Genomic DNA, 26061 nt, shown 5'->3' on the forward strand with positions numbered 1-26061 from the left:
GTTTCTCATGTCTTGGTCCCCTTGTTTTTAAATCTGATGTATAGTTTTTACAAACTGATGATCTAGTTTCCTTGCACCACACAACAGATGAAATATTAGAGGTTTGAAGTGGTTAAATTGAGAATACAGTAATAAACAGCTTTCAGTATTATTGAAGGAAAAGAGTAGCAGTTTAGAAACAATTTAAAAAACTCATAGTATTTAAGATTTGTTGAAAAATACTTGTGACCAAGAGCTTAATGTGGCCAGGTGTGGTCTGGTTACCTGTAATCCTAGCTGCTAAGGGAGGCGGAGATCTGAGGATTGTGGTTTGAAGCCAAGCCTAGGCAGAAAAGTTTATGATTCATATCTCTAACCACAAAAAAGCCAGAAGTGGAGCTTTGGCTCAAGTGATAGAACCCGGCCTTGAGAAGAAAAAGCTATAGGACAGTGTCCAAGCCCTCAAACTGGCACACACAAAAAATACTTAATTGTAATTCCAGGCTCCTAATACATATGACACTTTTTAAAAGGATTTCAGAGTGGAAAATAAACTTAATACGGTCTCATTCACTATTCTTAATTGTTTTTTTGTTTTTTTGCCAGTCCTGGGGCTTGAACTCAGGGTGTGAGCACTGTTCTTGGGCTTTCTCAAGGCACTACTTGAGCCACAGCACCACTTCTGGCTTTTTTCCCCCCTATATATGTGGTAGTGAGGAATGTAACCCGGGTCTTTGTGCATGCTAGGTAACTCTAGGCCAAACTCCTGGCCCCACTATTGTTAAGTTTTTCTATGCTTTTATACATGTGAGCAGGTAGATAGGACATGTATGATAAGAGTGGCACTGTAGGTATGGCTTACAGTAACAAAGTAATTGAGTGTTAAGGGAAAAATGGGACAAGCACATGTGCTGAGGTGTGTGTATGTGCTTGTATGTTTGATTGTAGACAATATTGCCATATATATGAAATCATATCAGAATCTTGTTTCTGAAGGGAGGCTCATGTATGCCACATGAACTTGTTTCTTTTCCCCTGCTATTATTATACTACCTGTCCTCCCCTCTGCCCCTGCTGCCTCACTGCTATTCACAAATAACAGTTACTGGTCATATCCACATTACTACTACTGAGGCCCATGGAAGAGGTTGGGTGATGAATGGCAAGCCGGTCACACAGCTAAACAGGTGAATATCGGATTACAGTAGGCATACATTTCAATTTTTTTAATCTTTCGCAATCAACAACCAGAAAGAAATTTCCAAAATTCTTTTAAAAAGAATGGTAAGATTTGTTTTGGAAAGATTTCCAATGTATTAGGTGAAATATGGGAGATTCAGGGGACTACTAAAATGGTGTGATTCCTTAGAAAGGCTCACTCACAGTTCAACAAAATAAACAGCAGGAAACAGGTACTTGAAAGGGGGTTGGATCAGCAGGGGGTAGATGAAGGGGAGAATATAGTCATAAAATTCAAAGCAAATCCTACATAATTAAGAAAATTGAGGGAAAGGATAGGATTGGGAGGGATAGGAGAGAAAATTGAAAAAGGTGACATTGATCAAGGTGTTTTGTATTCATAAACTTAAATGGCATCTCTTTTGTACAACTACTTAAAGCTAATAAAAATTATACTTTAAAAAGAGTCCCTGCCACACTTCTTTTTTTTTTTATTAAGATGATATGTACAGAAAGGAGTTACTGTTTTGTAAGTCATTAATGAGTACATTTCTTTTTGGGCAGTGATATTCCTTCCTTTTCTATCTTTCAGTTTTTCCCTCCCAGCCCTACCAACACCTTGTATAGTTTATTTTCATCATAGTGTCCACTGAAAACCACTTCTGTGTTTGCCTTTTTTTCTCCATTTCTGTAGCTTCTGTTATTCTCAGTTATACATAGACAAGACAAAAAAAAAAAACCAAGAAAAAAAAATACACCAAAAAGCAAAACTGACAATGCTATCCTCACCACTAACAGCAGGAAAACACACACACACACACACACACACACACTCTCTTACACTTTCATTTCCTTGAATTCATATCAATAAAACTACTTTAACTGGCTCTCCCTGGCCTGCAACCTGAGATTTGCTTGCCTCAGCCTCCCTAGGATTTATAGGTAGGTATCACCACACCTGATTTCTCTTTCACAATTACTGAAAAAAAAAAAAGCCAACCACAAGTGAAACATATTTTTGATGGAATAACTTATTTCCTCATAAGCAATATGTAAACAGGTGGTGAACTATTCCTTTATTACATGTTAGTTGCCTGGAAATAAAGTACAGATGAGCTCAAATTTGTATTTGGGGTTCATCTAGTTTGTATGGCTGCATAATGAAATTATACTAATATAGTATCTTAAAACAAGAATCTGTCTTATTTCACAATATCCCTGTTTGAATGAAATTATACTAATATAGTATCTTAAAACAAGAATCTGTCTTATTTCACAATATCCCTGGCTTAGGAGTCCAGAGATGGTCTGGAGGCTGGTCCCCTGCTGAGTGCTCACCATGCCAAAACCAAGGCATGAGCCAGTGTTCTTCCTGCACTGTCTTCATGCTCACTTGACTTCCTACCATTCAGTGTGTAGTGGCTACAGGGTTGAGGCCTTCAGTTCCTAGAAGCTTGTAGCCTGGCACTTGATTTCTTCACAGTATGCTGGTTTGCCTAAGGCTCCACAGGAAAGCATATTTGGTGCCCCCCTCCCTTTTTTTTGCCTCCAATACTAAGGTTTGAACTCAAAGCTTTGCATTTGCTAGACTAGGCAAGTGCTCTGTTATTGAGCTACCTTTTTGGGGGGGAGGGGGAGGTCCTGAAGCTTGGCCTCAGGGCTTGGGCCCTGTCCCTGTGCTCTTGGGCTCAAGCCTATATAGCTCTGCTACTTGAGCCACAGCGCCACTTCTGGTTTTCTGGTAGTTAATTGGAGATAAGAGTCTCATGGACTTCTGTGCCCAGGCTAGTTTTGAAACTCGATCCTCATATCTCAGCCTCCTGAGTAGCCAAGATTACAGGCATAAGCCACCAGCTCCTGTCAAGTAGAGCCTACATTTTTTTAAAAAAAGATTTGACTGATTAGGCTAGATCCACCAAAGCACACAATCTGCCTTTTGACTGACTTATGTCTACTGATAGGGACCTTACTTACACACTCATACATACATGCATACATATATGTATTGGTAAATAGAAGTATATATATATATGCATAGATAGATATGGATAACTGTGTAAATATATATGTATATGCTTGCGAATATAGATATATATATGGATATGGATATGTGGCTAGAGACATACAGAAGAATAAAATCCTAGGAATTTTGCCTACATTTAAGAATGGGGATTTTATAGGGGATTCTTTTTTTGTTATTGTTGGTCATGGGGCTTGAACTCTGGGCCTAGGCCTGTCCCTGAACTCTTCAGCTCAAGGCTAGCTCTGTACCACTTTGAGCCATATTGTCACTTCCTACTGGGGATTTTTAAGGGTGGCTTTAGTAGCATACCTACCACAGGGTTATTAAAGACAGCTAGCTGTTTGTTCCATAAAAACAGATCTTTTTCTATATGCCAAATATTTTTCTAGACCATGGAAACAGTAAGACTAAAATTCTAATGTATAAGGAGGTACAGAAACAATAAGATGTTATTTACAGATTCAGTAATCAGCTACAATAGAGGTGTATAAACCAGGCTGCAATGTGAATACCAAGTAGAAGGTATAGGGATGACAAGATTTCTCATAGAAGGTTTATTTCATGTCTAAAAAAAAAACAACCCAAAAGTATGGTTATAGTTTTTGAACTGTTCAAGTTGAAACGTAGTTGCTATTTTCTTGAGAGAAAATATTGAGGATGAAATTGTTAAGTGATCTTTTTTTCCTTCCTAGATGGTATACCTCAAGTTTACTACTTTGGCCCTTGTGGTAAATATAATGCTATGGTGCTGGAGCTGCTGGGACCTAGTTTGGAAGACTTGTTTGACTTGTGTGACAGAACATTTTCTCTTAAAACAGTTCTCATGATAGCTATACAGCTGGTAAGACTTTGATGTTTTTGAAGTGGTTGAAACAATTGCATGGTTCATTGGCCACAGGTTTTAAGTTAACAGCTCTATTAAAGTTTTATGACATCCTGCTTAGCTTTTGACCTGCCTAATACAAATGTTCCTGATGTCTGTATGTGCATCATAAGATGCACATAACTTAATCATGTGTCAAATATATTGTATTTGTATGAAAACTAGTATTAGAACTGCTTGAAGAACTGAAGGTTCTTAAAGACTGTTCATTTTGAGATTTTTTTTCCTATGACTTTTCTTTAAAAGAAAACCCTCAGAAACAAGATTTTTAAGTAGCTGTATAAAGAGTATACAATCTTCTAGGTCAGTTTGTAAGTACACTGCATCTTGACTAGTGTCACCACTTCCCTCATTTTCCCACACATTCACCCTTATCCTCCACCCTTAAGCTATGTAGTTCAGTTTTTACAAAATAGAAACAAATTTAAAAATCTTTAAATTTCAAGGGACCTATGAGAAAACAATATAGAGGATTTATTTATTTTAGAACTTGTAGCCCAGGCTAGCCGAACGTGCTAGGTAGCCAAGATTAGCCTTGAGCTCTTAGTTTTATTGTAATCCCAGTGCTGGGATTATAGGTGAACACAACATGCCTAGCTAGAGAATAGTTTTAGGAGAGTTTTGACACAAATGCCAATTGACTGTGCTATAGAAGTCTTAAGACTGATTTTATTTACTGAACCATTAATTACTCTTCTATGAATTCCTCTTATGAAAATATTCAGACACTTAAAGTGTTTTGTACAGGGACAGATAAAATTTCAAAAAAGGGCCAAAGAATGCAAAAGTGACAAGTTGGTGAAATTATTAATAGCTTAAAATAATGCATAACTACTAAACATATATTAAAAGATTATTTCATAACTTAGAAAATGCATATATCATTAGTTAAAGCATAAATTATGGAATATTACATGTAACAAAATTTGTTAATAAGAAAATTATAGGGACGTATATAACTTTGTGTTTCTATTGTATTGTTAACCATAATTTCCAGTAGATGAAGCAGGTTTTTTTTATTTGTTCGTTTGATTGTTTTTGTGCCATATCTGGGGCTTAATCCTTGGAACATGCTTGAGTTTTTCTGCTCACGGCTAGCACTCTACCACTTCAGGCACAACTCTTAATTCTGATTTTTGGAAATGAGATGAGTCTTGTGGACTTTCCTGCCCAGGCTGGCTTGAACCATGATCCTCAGATCTCATCCTCCTGAGTGATTTACAGACACTAGCTACAAGTGCCTGGCTTTATTCTTATTTGTAATACTTTTACTTTGTGATACTTGGATGTTTGAGAATTTGTGAATAAGTAATATATATCTCCTATATTACTAGAGTTAGATGCCAAAATTGCTAGTTTTAAGGTCCTATTTTGAAGTGTTTAGTCTAACCTAAGACAAAATTAAGAAGTTGTATAAAAGAAAATATGTACTGCATAAAGGGGTCAGCTATTTTTTTTAACATATTAAGCTGTTAGATTTAAAAATATATATAATTAGAAAAGTTATTTGACTATTGATGTAAAAATATAACGAAATTTTGAATGTATTTATATTTCACTTGAAAGGTTTTTTACTTCATGAGCTACAATCCTTTGAAAATGTTGATCAAATTAAACTTACTGATAAAGTTACTGCTGTGACCTCATGAAATTATATGTAAAGGCATACATTTTAAGTGAGAATTGGATACATACATACATACATACACGTATGAAGGGTTGAAACAGTTTTTTATTTTTAAAATATTTTTATTGTGAAAAATTTGCCTTGTATTTATTGTGATTTCTTTTGTTAGTCAAACTTAAGATAAAATTTCTGTTGTTTTTCTTAAATCAAGATTTCTCGGATGGAGTATGTCCATTCAAAGAACCTGATCTACAGAGATGTAAAACCTGAGAACTTCTTAATAGGACGGCCGGGCAACAAAACTCAGCAAGTTATTCACATTATAGATTTTGGTTTGGCAAAGGAGTATATTGATCCTGAGACAAAGAAACATATACCATACAGAGAACACAAGAGCCTTACAGGAACAGCTAGATACATGAGCATAAACACACATTTAGGAAAAGGTACGTGTATGTTTCATAAGGGTAAAGGTTTGTATTCAGCAGCCATGCTGACAGTTTGAGTTTACGTTTGTAATTGTGGTTCATTCATTGGTACACTACAATAGCTTGTATTATAGTTTTGGTTTCTACCTATCTAGAGGTTTCTTCAGTTTGTATTAATACTGTAAGTTGCTAAAAATAAACCAATGACAGGTGTTCTGTTCACTGGATCTTTTTTTCTTCCAGTAATAACTTGGAATAATCAACTGTGATTCAGTTAGAGGACTACATTGGATTATTTCTATTAAATGGTATAGGAAAATGCCTAATTTTAACTGAATTTAGTGCATGTGATGATTTTTGGTTGAGATTACAGCTGTCCATATGGCTCGCCAAGGAACTAGCAACCTGCCTAGTAATTGTACTGTGAGCTAGGTAGAACTGGCTACTATCTGGCATAAGTATACTTTGCTGTAAGAGTTTGGTGGGCAAATTGTATGAACTTTATTTATTTAGTTTTTTTAAAAGAAACTTCCTTACTTGTAAAAATGTAAGATAATACCATCCTCACAGACTTTTTAGAGTCTGAGGGTAGGATCACACATATTTATTTGCTTGTTGTATAGCTTTAGTCTCTCTTTTCCTGGAAGAGTTCCTCAGCATTTCTTTATAGTTCATGGCCTTAATATTTTTGAGGAGCACAGTCTTATTTTGTAGAACCTCCTCAGTTTTAGTCACTTTGGGGTGCACGGTCAGCACAAATACAAAAGTGAATATGCTCATTGCAGTATGCCAGAGGCTGCATGATGCATTAGTTTGAAGCTTCATTGATCATTTGCTTAGGGTATAGTCTGTTGCTGACTATTCTACTAAGGGACTTTCTTTTAGTGATTCTCTTGTCATTCTTTACACATTTTGATGTTCTCACATAACCATACACTTTTCCTTTACCGCCCAGTTGTTGTATAGACTATGCTCAATGCACTGCTATCTTTATTTGTTTTATATTCAAAGATCTCAGATTTGGTCACTGCTTGTTTATTCCAATGGGTTCCATGTGACATGTTCTAATTATTTTGAGTATTTTTTAAATTTTGGATTGCAAGTTCTTCCAAATTTGCTATTTCTCTATTCCAGCCCCATATCAACCTTTTCTTCAAGAAATCATAGGTCCTTTTATTGAAAAATGTTAATATTTAAAAACCAAGTTTTGGCCGCTGGTATGTTCTTGCAATGATTTGCTATTGCAACTAGATCCTGACTCCAGAAGTAGGAAATGTGTACTGTATATATTGATATAAAAAGAAATATACCTATACAGGTACATGCATATATACACATTAATATGTTTCTATTAAAAGTTTTTAAGTTTATACGGATACATCTGATTTTAATCTCATTACAAAGTAGTGCTCCTGCAAATGTATATATGTCTTTTCCTGTTTATATTTGTATCTTCTCTTGCCAACGGTTAGAACTCTGTCCACCACTAGTCAAATACTCATTTTTAGAAGCATAGGGTAGTAAGAAAAGAGCTTCAGGATTATCAAATGATTGGAATCATCCATCTAGCTTCCTGCTCAATAGGATGTCTGATAATATGCAGTGCCACAAATGGTTTATTGATTCTAACGTGGGCAGATATTTCAGTTAATAAATTTTTTGCTATTATGAAAGAATCCTTTGGCATTCTTACAGATTGTTTTTGTTTTATGTGTGTGCAGATGCACACACATACACACACACACACACACTGTTTCTCTCTCTCTCTCTCTCTCTCTCTCTCTCTCTCTCTCTCTCTCTCTCTCTCTCTCTCTCTCTCTGTTTTCGGGACTTGAACACGGGACCTTTAGTTCCTTTGTTTGGTTTTCTTACTCATGATTGTTATGCTCTTAAAGATTCTCATAGAAGGAATGTGATATAACTGCAAAAAGTGACTGTAAACTTGCTTGTGCACTGGTGATTGGGTGCTATCTAAAAAGAGCTTTAGAACTGTTTGAGTAGTACATACAGTCTTTCTTACTGTTTGCTTCATCAACTCCTTCCATTTGACCTAGTACCTTACATCCTGAAGTAGAAAAGAAAACATTTCAAATATTGCAGCACCACCCATACCATAAGCTTAGCAATGAAACTTCTATTTGAAGAACTACAGGGTACTGCAACAAGGTCAAGATAATGCTTATACTGAAGCAAAACTGGGTAAAGACTAGGAAATCCATATGGTTTTATACTGGTAGTTTTTTTTCCATTTTCTTTTTTTCCTCTTCAGTCATGAGGCTTGTACTCAAGTCCTAGATGCTGTCCCTGAGCTTTTCCACCCAAGGCTAATCCTCTAACACTTGGAGCACAACTCCTCTTCTAATTTTCTGGTGGATAATTGAAGAGTCTCACAGACTTGCCTGCCTGGCTGGCTTCAAACCTCACTCAGTCCCCATTCCTCACCCCCCTGAGCCACTAGCACCTATTTTATACTGGTAGTTTCTATGTGCTATTTGAAAGACAAAACTGCAGTGTAAAAACAGTAAAGCCATTGCTCAAGGAAAATATAATAAAGCTAATTTTTTTAGGAGAAAAGAGAATGTTTGAAAGATGTAGAAAGTTCTATTTAAATTGTTAGCTTTCAACTGTACAAGTTAGCAAGATACATCCCTACTTTAAGTGTCTGAGTGACATGATTATAGGCAAAGTTAAGCAAATAAAAACCAAAACAATCATTATAATAAGTTTCCATATTTCCCTCCCATGTGAGACATTGAAGCAGGTTGTCATAATCTGGGGAAAGATATCTTTCCCTAGTCACATCTCAATATATCTTCCAGATGGAGAAATTATACAGTAAGTTATCTAAGCCATTTACATTTAATTTTGGAATAAAACACACACACACACACACACACACACACACACACACACACACACACACACACACACACACGGCAGCTTCATGATCTACATGCTGAACCATGGATAAAGAATTTAGTGTTTCGTCTGAAAATTTCCACATGTATCTAGCCCTCCAGCAGTGACGCATTCTCAGTGATGGCCAGCAGGCCTCTCCATTTCACATCATCAGGTAATTCCACTGTGACAGTAAAGAAAGACGAAGTCAAGTCAAAGTCAAACTGATGATGATACACAAGTCAACTTCAGGATTCTTTTTTCTTTTTTCTTTTTTCTGCCAGTCCTAGGCTTGAGCTCAGGGCCTGAGCACTGTCCTTGGACTTTCTCAAGGCTAGAGCTCTACCACTTGAGCCTCAGCACCACTTCCGGCTTTTTCTATATATGTGGTACCAAGGAATCGAACCCGGGTCTTTGTGCATGCTAGGCAAGCACTTTAACCACTAGGCCAAACTCCTGGCAAAGGGCTGGAGACTCTTTTTTTTTTTTTGCCAGTCTTGGGCTTAAGCTCAGGGCCTGAGCCCTGTCCTTGGATTTTTCTCAAGGCTAGAACTCTACCACTTGAGCCTCAACACCACTTCTGGCTTTTTCTAAGTATGTGGTACCAAGGAATTGAACCCGGGTCCTCGTGCATGCTAGGCAAGCACTCTACCACTAGGCCAAACTCCCGGCCCAAGGATTCTTAATATTTTAACTGAGCTGAAAAAATAAGAGAGATAAATGCTCAAGGTAATGTCTTTGCCCAATGGCAGAGAATCCCATTACTATAGAAGTTAGATGTGAGTTAATATGGTGATGGTATCGGATACTAATTCTTTCCTTCTTGCTCTCTTTTTTTTTTTTTTTTTTTTTGGTTGTGGGCCTGGGTGCTGTCCCTGAGCTCTACTAATTGAGTCCTAGTGCCACTTCTGGTTTTCTGGTGGTTAATTTGAAATAAAAGTCTCACAGACTTTTGTGCCTGGGCTGGTTTGAACCGAGATCCTCAGATTTCAACTTCCTGAGTAGCTAGGATGATAGACATAAGCTACTGATGCCCGGTTTACTAATTCTTTTCTATAGGGAAATTGATTCCAAATTATGTTCTTTGTGTTTAGTCACCAAGTTCTTGCCAAGTTATTTTACTCTGCTTGCAAAAGCTGCTTGGCCTTCAGCATTTCATTCTGAACGATGGGTATGAGGACCCACATTTTCTGGAGCTGAGAAAAGCTATCAGCTACCCTAAAGTAAACTTGCCAGGATTTATATAAGTGTAGGTATGATTTATATAAGTGTAGGACTAGGTAAGTAGGAAATACCGACCCAAGCTTCCACAGCTAGGAGATTCATCAAACTCTGTTCATGTCAAGATACATTGGTTAACAGTAGAGCAATTAAATTAAAGTTACTACAGTAATTTCAAAACTCTGTAAATTCACTCAACTTGGAGTAGCAGCATGTGAAAGCACTGATGTGTCCTCTGAGCAGTAAACACATTGCTGTCTGTTTTCTGCCATGGCAGCATTTGAAGCTCTGGTGATACCTAATGTGCCATTAGTGAACCAGTCCTACCTCATCAGGTATTTCACTAGAGTTAAAAAATGAACTTTCAGGGCCTGGAGTTTGGCCTAGTGGTTAAAGTGCTTGCCTAGCATGCATGAAGACCCGGGTTCTATTCCTTGGTAGCACATACATAGAAAAAAGCCAGAAGTGGTGCTGAAGCTCACGTGGTAGATCTAGTCTTGAGAAAGTCCAAGGACAGTGCTCAGGCCCTGACCTCAAGCCCAGGACTGGCAAGAAAGAAAGAAAAAATGAACTTCCAGAGCAATAGGAATGTGTATACTCCTGGGAGTATGTATTTTGCCTTAAAAAAAAAAAAAGTTAAGTCTTAAACACTTTATTAAGAGGATAAAACATGTTTGAACAGATAGTATTTTGGGTGAATGTATTTCAGAAGCAAACTTTCTTGGTAGATTTAAAATATGAAAGGCTAGACACAATTGTCAGGACTATACTTGTTAAAAACAGACACACCTTATTTGCTTGTGTCTATGAGAAATTTTTATTTCATGGGAGTTGTTAGCAGACTGTTGAAGCTAACAAAGGTTCACCACTGTTTTATTGTGTGCTATGAAGTCACAACTTCCTATGGCCTAATGTTCTTCATCTGAACAATGGTAAACATAGCAGCATTCTATTTGTAGAAATGGCAAAGTGAGTGGTATGTTTTTGTCCTTGTTGAAGGGAAAGCCCTCTGACTAGGGAAATAGCATTAACTTTGTACTTTCTTGGCAAGTATAGCAAACAACAGCTTTAGTTTTTCTTTACTTTTAAAAGCTCTTCCAGTTTTTATGAAGATGGAGTAGATGTGAAATATTTTTAATTTTAAAATGTATTTTTATTATCTTTAAGTAGTTGTTTGAAGTTGTTTCAATTTTTAACATGCTAGTTTTTAGTACATCTTGATCAATGTCACCCCTTCCAATATTCTCCACTCATCACAGTCCCAACCAGTCCCTTCAAGTGAGTAAACTAAAGTAACAACAGTTTGGGTCCACCACTTACTTACTTTTCTTTCTTTCTTTCTTTCTTTCTTTCTTTCTTTCTTTCTTTCTTTCTTTCTTTCTTTCTTTCTTTCTTTCTCTTTCCTTCCTTCCTTCCTTCCTTCCTTCCTTCCTTCCTTCCTTCCTTCCTTCCTTCCTTCTTTCTTTCTTTCTTTCTTTTTTGGATGTCTTGAATATAGAATATAAAAGTATTTTCTGATATTTTGTTTGGAGGGTATAGCATTTTGAGGAGTCAGGAGAACAAAAGGAATTACGACTTTTCAGTGTGATCTTTTTATGTATTTTCCTTGCTTTGCTTGAACTTTAGCAATTCTTTTACTTTCTATTTTGTTGTTCTATTAGGAAAGTGCTGTGTTCCAGAAGTCTTATTTCTATTTAGCTCCTTGGCAGTTTCTCTCTCTCCCTTTCTTCTTTCCCTCCCCTCCCTCCCTCCCTCCCTTTTTTCTTTTTCTTTTTTTTTTTTTCACCTTTGAAACAAGCTTCCCCCAAGTAGTCCACTTGGGCCTGGAAAGTGCCTCTAAAGTGCTAGGATTACAGATGTGCAGCCCTGGATACTTGACTTCTTTGATGGTTACTTTTAAAGCCTGACTCATTCATTCTTCGATATTCGTTTTCATTATTTTTAAAAATAAAGAGTCTAGTTTCAGAATGTTTCATGGATATATGTTTTGTTCCTTTTTGAACTGTCACAATATCAGATTCCTCTTCCTTAGCTCCCTCCTGATGTTCCCTTCTCTTACTTTTTCTTTCTTTTTACTGTTTATACTGGGTTTTATAATACTACTTTCACACATATATGTGTGTTTCCCCCTCTCCTCATATTTTTCCCTTTCCTCTCCAATTACCTCCTCCCTGAGACTCATTTTTACAAATTGTATGCGATGCATATATTTTCAAGGAGCAAAAAATTCTTTATATAATTTTTAATGGATTTGAAAAACTTGTTTAAAATAAAAACTTGTTTAACCTTTAAGAGATCTTTCTCATGTAAAAGAAATGTTAATCTTGAAAAAGCCTTTCTATGACTTCTATTCCTTGCTGTATGGCAAGATTTATTTCTAGATGCATCAGTTGTGAAAAACACAAAAGAATTATGTGGGAAAATAATACTTTGGATTAAATTTCAATAGCTGGTTCATTTTACTAGTAGTTTATGTTTATGACTTGAATTTTAAAAGGTTGTGTTGGTTATGAAAATGACACTGTTAGATATCTGTTAGAATCATCTGGGTAAGATTAACTTATGATTATTCTTAGTTGTCAGTGTGGTAATTAAAGGCCCCTTTCCTTGGATGCAGTACAATAGGAATTGCCTTTTGTTGTGAGTTTGTCTTCTAAAGGGTCTTACTGTAGAACTCAGTATATTTCACCACTAGAAAACTGGAAGTGACTATGTGGCTAAAGAGCTCAGGGACAGCACCCAGACCCAGAGTTAAACCACCACAACGAACAAAAATAAAGGTTCTGCTTGATTTTATATATTGATCTTGTGTCTTGTAACTGTGTTAAAACTCACTAGTTCTTAATAGACATTTTTAGATTATATTGAAATTTCTGGCTCATAAAAATCAAAGAAAAATAGTTTTACTTTTGCTCTCCTATTTGGATATTTTAGTCTTTTTTTCATAACATTTCTGTGCTGAAAAAACTGTTCATACAATACTATACTAAATAGAAGTGTGAGAGTAGAGCTATTTTTTTTAAATCTTAATATTTCACTATTTAAGAATTGTTATAGGTCTTAATAGCTGTCCTTTGTTAGAATAAGTTCTTAAATTCCTTATTTGCAGAGTTTTCTTATGGGAGTGCATGTTGCATTTTTTACTATGGTTTTTTGTATTTAAGATGATCGTGTCATTTACATGTTTCAAAATATTCTATTCATATGACTTACATTGATTTGCCTCTGAATGTTAAGCTAACCGTATATTCTAAGTATGAACTTTACTTAGTTACAATATATTCCTTTATTCAGGACTTTGTTATGGGGGCTGTTTGCTATATTTCTGCTACTTGTATTGATTTTGGTTTTTGTAACAAGGTTGTAATATAGGAATGACTTTTTAAGAGTAGATAAAATTAGTATTTTTTTCTTAATTGTTTGATGTAATTTGCTAGTCATGGCATCTAGTCCTTATAGTTGGGAAGGCTTTAAGTTAGAAATAAAATTTCTTCTGTTGAGCTATTAACATTGTTATTTATTTATTTATTTAGGTGCTCAGAGCTAGTGCTCTACCTCATGAGTCATAACTCCACTTCTGACTTTTTTAATGCTTAATTAGAGATAAACATCGGGTGGACCTTCCTGCCAGGGCTGTCTTTGAATCATGATCTTCAGATCTCAGCCTCCTCAGTAGTTAGGATTAGTTCATGTGAGCCAACTGGTGCCTGGCAACTTTATTTTCTTCAGGCAGTTTAGATTATTAATACTTTCCAAAGTATTTCTCTAGTATGTCTTAGTTATTGAATTTGCTAATATAATATTTATTCATAATATCCTGTGTCCATTCTCTGACTGTCTATAGGATTTGTTCTGATAGCTCATTTGTTCCTGTTATTGGTAATATTTGCCCCTTTTACCATACTAAGAGGATTAAGAATTTTATTGATGTTTTTCAGATAACCAGCTTTTGTTACTATTTTTCTATTGATTTTCTGTTTTTTTTTTTCTCTTTTACTTATTTTGGGTTAGCATAGGATAAGAGTTTAGAAATAGATTGTAGGTGGAAAAGCATCTATTTGCATTTCCTAAGGATGCACATTATGCAAGAGGAAAGAATTTTGTCAAGAAACGATGAGATGTACTAGGACCTCAACTCTGAACCTCTCTACATGCTCTGCATTGTTGATCAAGGCTGGCACTCTACCACTTGAGCTACAGCTCTACTTCCAGCTTTTGATGGTTCATTGAAGATAAGAGTTGCTCAGATTTTTCTAACCTGGCTGGCTTCAAAACTCAATCCTTGGATCTCAGTTTCTTCTGTGAACCATCCATACCTCGCTCTTCACACAATCAAGAATGAATGTGAGGGGTAGGGATGGAGTTCAGTGGTAGAGTACTTGTCTGGCATGTGTATTGGATCCCCTGCTCTGTAAAGAAAAAAAAAAAAAAACATGTAAGTGATAGAGCAACTTTTCAAAAGAATGTTCTGTGAGTGTTTCCAGTATTTTCTTCCAAAATTACTGTAGCCTATTCTGCATGTGTTATTGTTCACCCTTCTAGAATAGACTAGAAAAGGATTCTGCTTAACTCTTGTTCTTTCATATAGGGGACAAATTGTTAAGAGTCTGTCATCTGACCCTGTCCATGTAAACAAAAAAATAATAAAAGAAATGATAAGAATACCTGCATATCTATATTGAAAAAAATCGGAACTTTTACTCTCCAATACAACAAAAAACAAATTTATTTCAAATGTAAAATATAATTAAATGTAAGAACCAAAATTCTGAAACTTAAAGCAGAAGAAAAAATGGAAAACTTTTTGTAAATTTTCAGGAATCAGATTCTCCACCATTCTCTGTAAAGTGGAGTTCATCAAATCATGAAAAACATTTTTTTAAACTATATCATTAAGAAAACAAATAATGACTCAATACTCAGATATTCGAGGTCATTAATATGAATTTGGAGGTATAAATATATCTATATAGACATATAGGTCTGTGATGGGATATATATTCTATACTCATATATTGATAGATTAATATGTATCTATGACATACAAAGATTCAGCTTAACTTTGTGTTCTTAAATTTATGTGCCAGTGATTGCATATAGAGATTTTTCTTCAATGTTTGTTTGTAGAAAATGACATTTGAAATATGATATAAAAACTCAGTTTTAATTAAAAAAAAAGTAGAAAGCAGTGAAAATGAGCTGATAACATGGCCTACCTGTTGAGTGCTTGCCTAGTGTGCATGAAGCCCTGGGTTCGATTCTTTAGTACCACATACACAGAAAAAGCCAGAAGTGGTGATGTGGCTCAAGGGTAGAGGGCTAGCCTTGGAAAAGCCCAAGGACAGTGTCCAGGCCCTGAGTTCAAGCCCCAGCACTGGCCAAATTTAAAAAAAAAAAGTAAAAGACAAGCTATGGTGTCAGACAGAAAGTATTTACAAAATGTGTATCTGAAAATGACTTGTATTCAAAATACATTAGGAACTTCTCCAGTTTTGACAAGTACTCAATTCAAAAAAATGAGTAAAGTATTTGAACAAACATTTCACAAAGATGCATGCATAAGATGCATGCATAAAATGCATTTAAACATGAGTCTCCAGTGAAATCGAAATTAAATAATGAGCTTACATTTCATAGCTATTCCCATAGCTAATGTTTGAAAGAGCAATCATATTAGATATCGGAACAGGTTTAAAGTAACTGCCGCTATAGCTGTGCATTGCTGCTGAGAATACAAAATGTGACACACATAAACCCTTTTGAAAATATTTAAGATATTTCTTACAAAAATAAATTTACATTTGGCACATGATTACATGATGTAATTTCTGAATATTTATATCCAAGATAAATAAAAATGCATATTCATAGGAAGACTTGTATAAAAATATTCAAAGTGCTTTCCCTTCAGTAGCCCCAAAATGGAAACTATATCTTTCAATAGGAAGATAAACCTACTATGCATCTATTCGTCAGTAAAAGGTAAACACATGGAGTAGCATGGGAGAATCATAAAAACATACCCTGAGATGAGTCTGTATTTTGTGATTTTGTTTCATGTATAAGTATAAAAAAAAGTCTTCGTGACTGAGTGTGGAGGGTTAGTAGGTGGAAAGGGAGGCTAACAGCGAGGTGGTTTGGAATTGAGAGAGGTTTCCTGATAGTGATGGGAGTCATGTGGAGACGATGTCAAAAATGTACCAAATTTTATCTTACCTGAGAGTATTTAATTATACATAAATTACACTTTAGTAAAAGAAGTCTATTTTTACTGATTATCAAATGTAGTTAAACTTCAATATTATCTACTAAGCTTTTGAAGATGCCCAGGCCTCTGTTTGGTTTCATGTCCAAGGAATCAGTCACCAGCAATAGGATTTCAGATTTTGCAAAGCTTAGACAATTCTGATTTTCAACTGGAAGTAGGATTTGTCCCCCACTCCCTTGTCCCCTAAGACTTTTTATTGTTTTGCAACACTAGAACACAGGAGCCATAAAGACTGCTCTATGTAGTCACCACTATACATGCTTGTAATAAGCAACTTGCAGTCCTGTGGAAGGATATTAATAAAGAACACAAACATGTATCTTTGAACTGGCAGGCTGTTAGGAGAGTCCATGGTAAGATTTAAAATATTTCCTGACCCTTTCACCCTGTCCGATCCTTTCCTTGAGAAGTTGCCTTTTCTGGAAAGAACACCTCGATTAAACTTTTTTTTTTTGATCGGTTATGGCTTGAACTCTGGGCCTGGGCATTCTGACCGTGAGCTCTTTAACTCAAGGATACCACCCTATCCCTTGTGCCACTACCCCACTTCCTATTTTCTGGTGGTTAATTGGAGATAAGAATCTCATGGACTTTAGTGCTTGGACTGGCTTTGAACTACGATCCTCAGATCTCAACCTCCTGAGTCGCTAGGATTATAGGTGTGAGCCAGTGTACCAGGCTAAGCATCTTTTATAGAAACATCTCTTATTGTTTTTCTCTTTTGTTGCTACTCAAAATTTCTGAATTGTAACTTAAAAGATAAAAAAATTTAAATTTAACTTTAGTGGTGAAAATTGAAATATTTTATTAATAAATATATATATATGGATCTTCCTTGAACTTTACATAGTTTGGGATAATCAGTCAATTGTGTGCTATATAATATTTTGTGGGCAAAACATATGTAACTTGAAACAATTTGTTCTAGTTTTAATTTTTGGTGATAAGTGTAGTGATTATCAGTGTTGCTATATGCCTTTAAGAAAGTTTTATTATCTTCGAGTAATACAAAGGCGTTGCCATTCAACAAAGCAATTTATGAATACAGTAGGTCTTGATGAGTGTCATCCATCAGTGTTGCTTGAAATATATATATAACACTAATAGTTCTATTTTTGGCCAGTTGTGGGGCTTGAACTCTGGGCCTAGGCATTGTCTCTGAGCTCTTCAACTCAAGGCTACCACCCTGTCCCTTGATCCACCAACACCACTTTTGGTTTTCTGATGGTTAGAGATAAGAGTCTCATGTTCTTTAATGCCGCCACGGGGCTGGTTTTGAAACATGATCCTCAGATCTCAGCTTACTGAGTAGCTAGGATTACAGGCATGTGCCACCATGCCTGATTTTATAGTTCTTAATGTTAGTGGAGGATATGTGATTGTTTTATGCTTGTATAACTTCATGGAATAGATCATTTAATAAAAAGTTAAATAAGCATTTAAAACTCAAATGCTTTTGGGGAGTTTTAATATGTTGTAGTCTGAATCTTTAAAAATGGAGCTCGGTTCTACTAGGGCTTTGATTAATCACTGAAATCTTCTTTCCCTAAGCCTGTATTTCCATGAATATAAAAATGAGTAGATAAGAAAATCTGTAGTAGAATTTGAATTATTATAATAGCACATTTACTCATGCTCAATAATATGTTAAAGTGCAGTTGTGATTTAGTTTAGTCATAATTTTCTCAGTTGTAGGCAAGGGATCTATATTTTGTGTTTACATATTGAACTTTGGGAGATTAATTTTATACATAATGAAAGAATCAGCTTTCTTATTTTTCTAACTTTAACCAGTAGAGAACAGTGATATTTCTGTATCTTCTATTTCAGAGCAAAGTAGAAGAGATGATTTAGAAGCTTTAGGTCACATGTTCATGTACTTTCTTAGAGGCAGCCTTCCATGGCAAGGCTTAAAGGTATTTGTTTTTATGTTTCCTTATTTAATTTCATGAAATCTTATATACTTAAATCACCTATCCTAACTAATTATTTTTGACTTACCATATTCTCAGGGATTTTGTTTTTCCTGTTTTAGGCTGATACATTAAAAGAGAGGTATCAGAAAATTGGAGATACAAAACGAGCAACACCAATAGAAGTGTTATGTGAAAATTTTCCAGGTAATGAATAATGTCCAACTAATAATTGCTGATATTTATTACTTCTGTTTATAAATATTTTTATACTTTAAAAGTGTGAAGACTTTTAAAAATATGTGTAATTGCTTAACATGATGATATTAGAAGAAAATTTCATCCTTTAATAATGTTAACCTAGTACCAGCTGAAGTAATGCCTTTTTCAATGACCTTTTTGTGTTGACAGCATTGTGGTTAGAACCTGGGGCTTTGCAGTTGCTAGTCATGTACTCTACAAATTGTACCTCCCCACACACAGTCCTTTTATTTTTCAGGTAGTGTTTGCAGTTTTTCACAAAGCCATCCTTAGACACTGATCCACCTGTATGCACCTCTCTTATAGGTGGGATTTATAGGCACAATATGGTGGGCTTTTTTTTTTTTTTGAGATAAGGTCTCACTAACATTTTTGTCTGAACTGGCCTTGAGCCATGTTCCTCCCATCTCTGCCTCTTGCATGTATAGCTGGGATTATAGGGATGTGCTATCATCCCCAAACCAATAACACACTTTCAATAAGTTGAAATACAAGCTAAAGAATGCCAGCTATTGAGTTTGTTATTATAGCCCTTTGGCTGTCAATATCACCTTCAGAAGAAGAGGTTCGAAGTATAGTATAATTTTTAAAGTATAGTAGAATCATCCTGACGTTACTAATTTCAGATTAGTTTTATGTTAGAGAGCTGTATACATTTATGAAAACAGTTTCAGCTTGTATTTCAACTTATATTCGCCAGATAGTAGGTGTATTACTTCTCACTTCTAAAGGAAATCCAACAAACTAGTACAAATATTATCACATAAATCAATTCCCACTAATATTGAAGTGTACTAAAAACTTATGCACGGGTGTGATAAAATAATCATGCATCATTGAGCTCTAGTCAACCTGTAGTACTGTCCCAAGATATCTTTTAAAATAATTTTATAAAACTTTAGTCTTTGCAGTGACATCGCCCCATTTGTAAGGAAATGGAAAGACTTTGGAAAAAAACATATTAAGTGAAGTAAGCCAAATCTAAAGGAACATAGGCTCAATGGTTTCCTTCATTTGTAAGAATTAGTATACATCTAGGACTCTCCTAGCAAAGGATTATAATAGCACAAAACCTGGATACATAAGGTCATATAGGAGGAGGCTAAATGAAAGGATCTCTAGGATATGGAAACGAGCTTTATCGTGAGTGATGTTGTTCTTAATATACTATGTTACTTCTGTATCCATCTTTGTTATCTGATATATCGTATATACATTTATTTGTTTATTTGAAATAGTAAACGAAAGGGGGGAAAACAAGATGATTGGGAGGGGGTGAGAGATATGGGGACAAAAACATAAGAAGGGGTATCAGTGTGTGAGAAGTAATACACTTACTATCTGGCGAATATAACTATAACCCCCTCTATACATTACCTTGATAATAAAAAATAAAATGGAAAAAATGGTTTAAAAAAACTTTGGTCTTTGCTTAGTAAACAGCAAAAATAGTGGTTAAACTAAGCTTTACCTTTTTTTTTTTTTTTTGTATTTGTTCTTTCCTCCTTTTTCCCCCTAAAAGTGGAAATTCTGTTGTAATTGAACTCTGAAATTTTAAATTGAAATAATTTGTGTTTTTCATGTTTTTGTAGCACAGTGTGCTTTGAGACAGTAATTATTATTCTAAAAGAAGTGTAATCAGAACAATTTTTATTTTCTTTCTAGAAGAAATGGCAACATATCTTCGTTACGTAAGAAGACTAGATTTTTTTGAAAAGCCAGACTATGATTACCTAAGAAAACTTTTTACTGATTTGTTTGATCGGAAAGGATATATGTTTGATTATGAATATGACTGGATTGGTAAACAGTTGGTAAGTACTCTGACATTTAATAGAAGATGATTTTTATAGTATTTGTTGAAACGAATTGATACCCGATATATATGTATATGTGTATGTATATCGTATGTGTACGTATTTTGAAGGATTCACCTTCTATTTCGAGAGATCTCTTCAGTTCGTGTTAAGCTATTATTGCTTGAGTTTCATAAAAGTTCTACATTGACTCTCTTTTTTAGAATAGTAGTTCTGTTGAACTGCTCATCCTTGTTTGATTCTTAAGATCAAGTATGCTCTTTTTGTATGATATTCTCACGATTGATTTAAATACTTAATAAGTGCTTAATAAAACATGAATTTTATAAACTTCTCTGAGTCAAAATATTAGATATATGTGTTTTATTGAAAATTATTTAATTCTGGGCTAGGAGTTTGGCCTAGTGGTAGAGTGCTTGCCTAGCATCCATGAAGACCCAGGTTTGATTCCTTGGTACCACATATGTAGAAAAAGGCCAGAAATGGTGCTGTGACTCAGTGGTGGAGCTCTAGCCTCAAGAAAGCTCAAGGACAATGCCCAAGCCCTGAGTTCAAGGCCCAAGATTAGCAAAATGTGTGTGTGTGTGTGTGTGTGTGTGTGTGTGTGTGTGTGTGTGTGTGTGTGTGTGTGTATATATATATAGTTTTATTAGAATACCTGGTTCTATTCATTAGCTTTGGAAATGAGAGACATTCAAAAGTTTGATAAGTAAACTAAATGTAATGAGTCTTACAAGGCTTTTTTTTTTTTTTTTTTTTGCCAGTTCTGGGCTTGAGCTCAGGGCCCGAGCACTGTCCTTGGGTTTTTTCAAGGCTCGAGCTCTACCACTTGAGCCTCAGCACCACTTCCGGCTTTTTTCTATGTATGTGATACCGAGAAATCGAACCCGGGTCTTCATGCATGCTAGGCAAGCACTTTAACTACTAGGCCAAACTCCCGGCCCAAGGCTTTTTATAGTTATAAAAATATTTTAAATATTTAAATATTTGATTTGCATTGAGCCATGATCCTCAGATCTTGGCCTTCTCAGTAGCTAGAGTTACAGGCATGAGCCACACTTTTTAAAAAAGTGTTTAAATGCGTTAAACACTTTTTTTTTTTTGCCAGTCCTGGTGCTTGAACTCAGGGCTTGAGCACCACTATGTTACAGCATCACTTCCGGCTTTTTCTATGTATGTGGTACTGAGGAATTACCTGGGTCTTTGTGCATTCTAGGCAAGCACTCTGCCACTAGGCTGAACTCCCCACCCTAAAAACACTTTCAAAAAGTAATGATTTCTGGGCCTGGAATTTGGCCTAGTGGTAGAGTGCTTTGCCTAGCATGCACGAAGACCCAGGTTCAATTCCTTGGTACCACATACATAGAAAAAAACTAGAAGTGGTGCTGAGGCCCAAGTGGTAGAACTCTAGCCTTGAGAAAGTCCAATGACAGCGCTTAAGCCCTAAGCTCAAGCCCAGGACTGGCAAAAAAAAAAAAAAAGTAATGATTTCTCTGTCTCTCTCTGTGTTGGTTTTAATAATATATTTTGAGAATAGTATTGTTTCCCAGATCCATAATGTATTTAACAACTTTTTATGTTTTTCATTGGTCTTTTTAAGCAACTAGAGAAAAATGGTTTTAAGTAAGATTTTTTTAAGTAGAATATATTACTATCCATTGTTCCTGTCTTGTAGCCTACTCCAGTGGGAGCAGTTCAGCAGGATCCTGCTTTGTCGTCTAGCCGAGAGGCACACCCACACAGAGATAAGACGCAGCAGTCCAAAAACCAGGTTTGGTGCCCTTTTTACCTAGGAAACAAATTTCATATATATAGTTTTGATATGCCCTCTCTTTTGTTCCCCCTCATGGGATCAAATGCACATACACATTGAAAAATTTTAAGTAGTATTTTCAACTGGTGACCTATTCTTCCTAAATGTTATTATTAGGCTAAAAATAGCATTAAATATTTAATTATAAATTCTTAATAGTATAAATTATTATAAACTAAAAGCATCATTTGATATTCTATTAGTATGTAAATGTTTGCATACTCTTGGAGTAAGTTACAATAGCAGTTGATCCAACTATTGTGAAGTTCAGTGAATGTGCCTTTGCTATTTAAAGCTATTTCCTATGTATTTCTTTAGATGTAGAAGTAGGGAAGACAGTTGAATATGTGAGAAATGGCTTTTACAAACTAGTATTTAGTCAGACATTAATGGATGTGGTAAATTAACATCACAAAAGGTTGGTTTCCTGGACCATAACCCATTTTTTATTTTTGTTTCCTTGTTAAGCCCTATATAAGCCTATCCCCAAACCTCCAATCCCACAGGAAGGTTTGTGCCTTTCGCTGTTACTCAATAAACAGTCCTCACCTGTTGAGGATTGAATTTGGCCTATTCCTTTTCCATTCACCTCCATTTTCCTTACAAACAAGGCATATAATGTGGTTGTCAGATCATCAGAAATAGGGGTAATAAAGTCATAAAAATTGTCTTATGCCAAAGTAAAACCAGTAAAGATCAAAAAATTATTTTTGTTTCCTGAATAGTAAGTAATATATGCTGATTTCTAAAACATAGTCATCTTTCAATAAATCTGTTGTACCTGGTGTTACTATTAATGCAAATAAATGCACATGAAACGACATTTCTGAGAAGAATGACCTATATCACATGGGATGAATTAATAAAGTGCACGGAGGATATTGTTAAGTATTTGTGGATCTGGTAAACGTTATCAGGAAAAGGTGTCTTTTGAAGTGCATGTGAAGAATGAATCAATACTTTTTTTTGGTACCGGTTTTCAGGCTTGAACTCAGGGCCTGAGAACTGTCTCTGAGCTATCAAGGATAGCACTCTGTCACTTGAGCCACATAGCACTGCTTCCTGCTTTTTGGTGGTTAATTGGAGATAAAATTCTCCCGGACTTTTTTCCTGGGCTCGCTTTGAATCTCTTTCCTCAGACCTCAGCCTCCTGAGGAGCTAGGTTTACAGGTATGAGCAACCAGTTCCTGGCAAGAGTGCTCACCTTTTGAAAGGCAAATAGGGAGAGAAATGGGGACAAAAATATGAGAAGGGGTATCAATGTGTGGGAAGTAATGCACCTACTACCTGATGAATGTAACTGTAACTCCTGACAAAAAAAAAAAAAAGAAAGAAAGAAAAGAAAAGCCATATGGGTATTTGGGGGATAGTGAACAGATTATATTTATTTTTTTTGTCAGTCCTGGGGCTTGAACTTAAAGCCTGAGCACTGTCCGTGGGCTTTTTCCTCAAAGCTAGCACTCTGCCATTTGAACCACAGCCCCACTTCTGGCTTTTTCTATGTATGTGGTACCAAGGAATTGAACCTGGGTCTTTGTGCATGCTAGGCAAGCATTCTACTACTAGGCCAAACTCCCGGCCCGAGTTTGTTTATTAAATCATAAACAGAGATTAAATTAGTGACAAGTTACAGAATATCGGTTGACAACTGAGAGTTCATATTTTTTGGCAAAGGCAATGGAAAGCTGTTGAAATTTTTGAGAAGTAGTTTCATTTCCTTTCTTGTAAAAGAAAGCTTTATTGGAGCTGTCTTTGCCTTAAAAGTTTTACTTCTTCCTTGAATTGAATTGAGTATCTAGAAATAATTGGTTATAGCTTTTTTTTTTGTAGAACAATGTCTTGTCCTTTTTTACTTTTATCTTTTATCCCATAAAGTTCAATTGAACATCAAGAAGAAAATGAAAGGAAGGAACACTGTTCATTAAAATCCATATAGCAAATAAGATGATACACTTTGGGAAATATTTAACAGTATTATGCTTTAAGATCAGCCAGTTAAAAATAATTTTTTAAAAATGGGTGAAATAAAAGTTCTCATATAAATCAATTCTAATATAAGTTATAGTTAGTTGGTAGTTTGAATACTCTGATAAGGTGATACAGAAGGAAAGAGCTCAAAAATTGAGGGTTAATGTTTATATTTTGTTGTTTCTTTTTTATTTATTTTTTATTGTAATGTATAGAGAGGTTACAGTTGTATTCACCAGATAGTAGGTGCATTACTTCTCACACATTGATACCCCTTCTCATGCTTCAGTCCCCATTGCCCTCACTCCATCCCCTCCCAATCATCTTGTTTTCCTCCCTTCCCTTTCTATTTCAGATAAACAAATAAATGCCAGGTAACAAAGTCAGATACAGAAACAATATGAGATTAACCAAAGGGCAACAAAAGAGAAGAGAAATAACATAGTACATTAAGAACAACAATCACTTGTTTCCATCACCCTATATGACCTTATGTGTCTAGGTTTTGCACTTTTGTAATCCTCTGCTATTTGTGCTATTGTAATCCTCTGCTAGTAGATCAATAATTTTTATTTCCTCATAAGGTTGTAGGCTTACTGAAGCTAGTAATATATTTTTACACTATTTTAGGGAATATATATGTATATGTATAGATATATATGTACATTTTCAGTGAACTCTTTAAAATTATTTTATTTATTGATTTATTGTACTGAATTTGGTTCCTTAAAATACAGGAAAAATTTATGGAAATTTTATAGAAAATTGAATATCTAGAAAATCTCTCCTTAAATGACTATCAATGAACATTTAAATTTTATGAGAGTCAGTTCTAAAGGGAAAAGTCACTTATTTCAAGGGGATAAACATTTGTAATGTCCTTCAATAAATAATTGATAAGTTTTTATTGAGTCAGTAATTAAGTTTATATACAATTTTATATAAATGTTATATGTATATAATTGTTTATATGAAGAAATAAAATGTTATTTTTAACTATGTTCTTAAAAAGAGTTCTGTAACCTCAAAGACAACTTGCCTGTTGTCTCAGTTATTTGTCTCAATTTTGGCACCATTTTCATTTTTAGGTTTAACTTTGTCAGGTTTATTTCAATATAAGTTATAAATATGCCAATTCTGGTTATGAATTTTGAAGCTTAATGGAAAGAGCTATCATAATTGTTTTGATGGTAATGCTTTATGTGAAATATGCAATTTTACATTATGCATTTTAATGCTAAAACATGTATTCATATCTTCTACTTGAGATTTAACATCTCTGCCCCCAAAAGTTTCTGTAGTTGTACATCTGCTTTGGTTCCTTTAAGTCTTTGTGCTTTGTGTCAAGATTCTTTAACTTGGATTGACAAAGAAAGCAGAGTACTGAAGAATTTAGAATCTATTATTCATTATTATAAGCAGCTTGTGTCAGTATTATTGGCAGAGTAGCAGGCTCAGAGTTGGAATCCCTGCTGTATTTGTTAGCTCTGAAGCTATAGGGAAGTGTTGAGTGCCTTCATTAATAATGTGGGCATACTATTTCCCATCTCAAAATGTTTGGGTCTCCAAACAAGGAAGGACTAAAATATGAAATTTTCTCTATTCTTTTTATTAGTGTTGCTCGCATTTCCTGAAACATGAGAATTGACCTCTTATTAGAAGCTATTCTTTAAAAAATACCAAACTACTCTTAATTCTGCTAGTTGGTTTCTATTAGGTTGTGCTTATTGCTATACAGATTTGCTAATAGTAAAAAAATGCAGCATGTTTTTATAAAAGTGAG

General features: G+C 35.1%; 1 protein-coding gene across 8 annotated transcripts in view; it reads left to right on the plus strand.

The window, feature by feature from the left end:
* The window catches only part of Csnk1g3 (casein kinase 1 gamma 3), a 95917-nt gene that overhangs the window by 53929 nt on the left and 15927 nt on the right, over positions 1-26061 (plus strand). For 4 of the 8 annotated variants that reach the window (XM_090340085.1, XM_090340087.1, XM_090340089.1 and 1 more), the window contains exons 5-10: positions 3874-4022; positions 5903-6137; positions 18337-18422; positions 18542-18626; positions 20346-20494; positions 22173-22268. In XM_090340085.1, coding sequence (XP_090196211.1) covers positions 3874-4022; positions 5903-6137; positions 18337-18422; positions 18542-18626; positions 20346-20494; positions 22173-22268 — 800 coding nt within the window. The remainder of the gene's footprint in view (positions 1-3873; positions 4023-5902; positions 6138-18336; positions 18423-18541; positions 18627-20345; positions 20495-22172; positions 22269-26061) is intronic. The other 4 variants (XM_090340086.1, XM_090340088.1, XM_090340090.1 and 1 more) reach the window with 1 other exon arrangement.

The sequence above is a fragment of the Megascapheus bottae genome, chromosome 10 (assembly GCF_031878675.1).
Source record: "Megascapheus bottae isolate mThoBot1 chromosome 10, mThoBot2.hap1, whole genome shotgun sequence".
Lineage (NCBI taxonomy): Eukaryota > Metazoa > Chordata > Mammalia > Rodentia > Geomyidae > Megascapheus > Megascapheus bottae.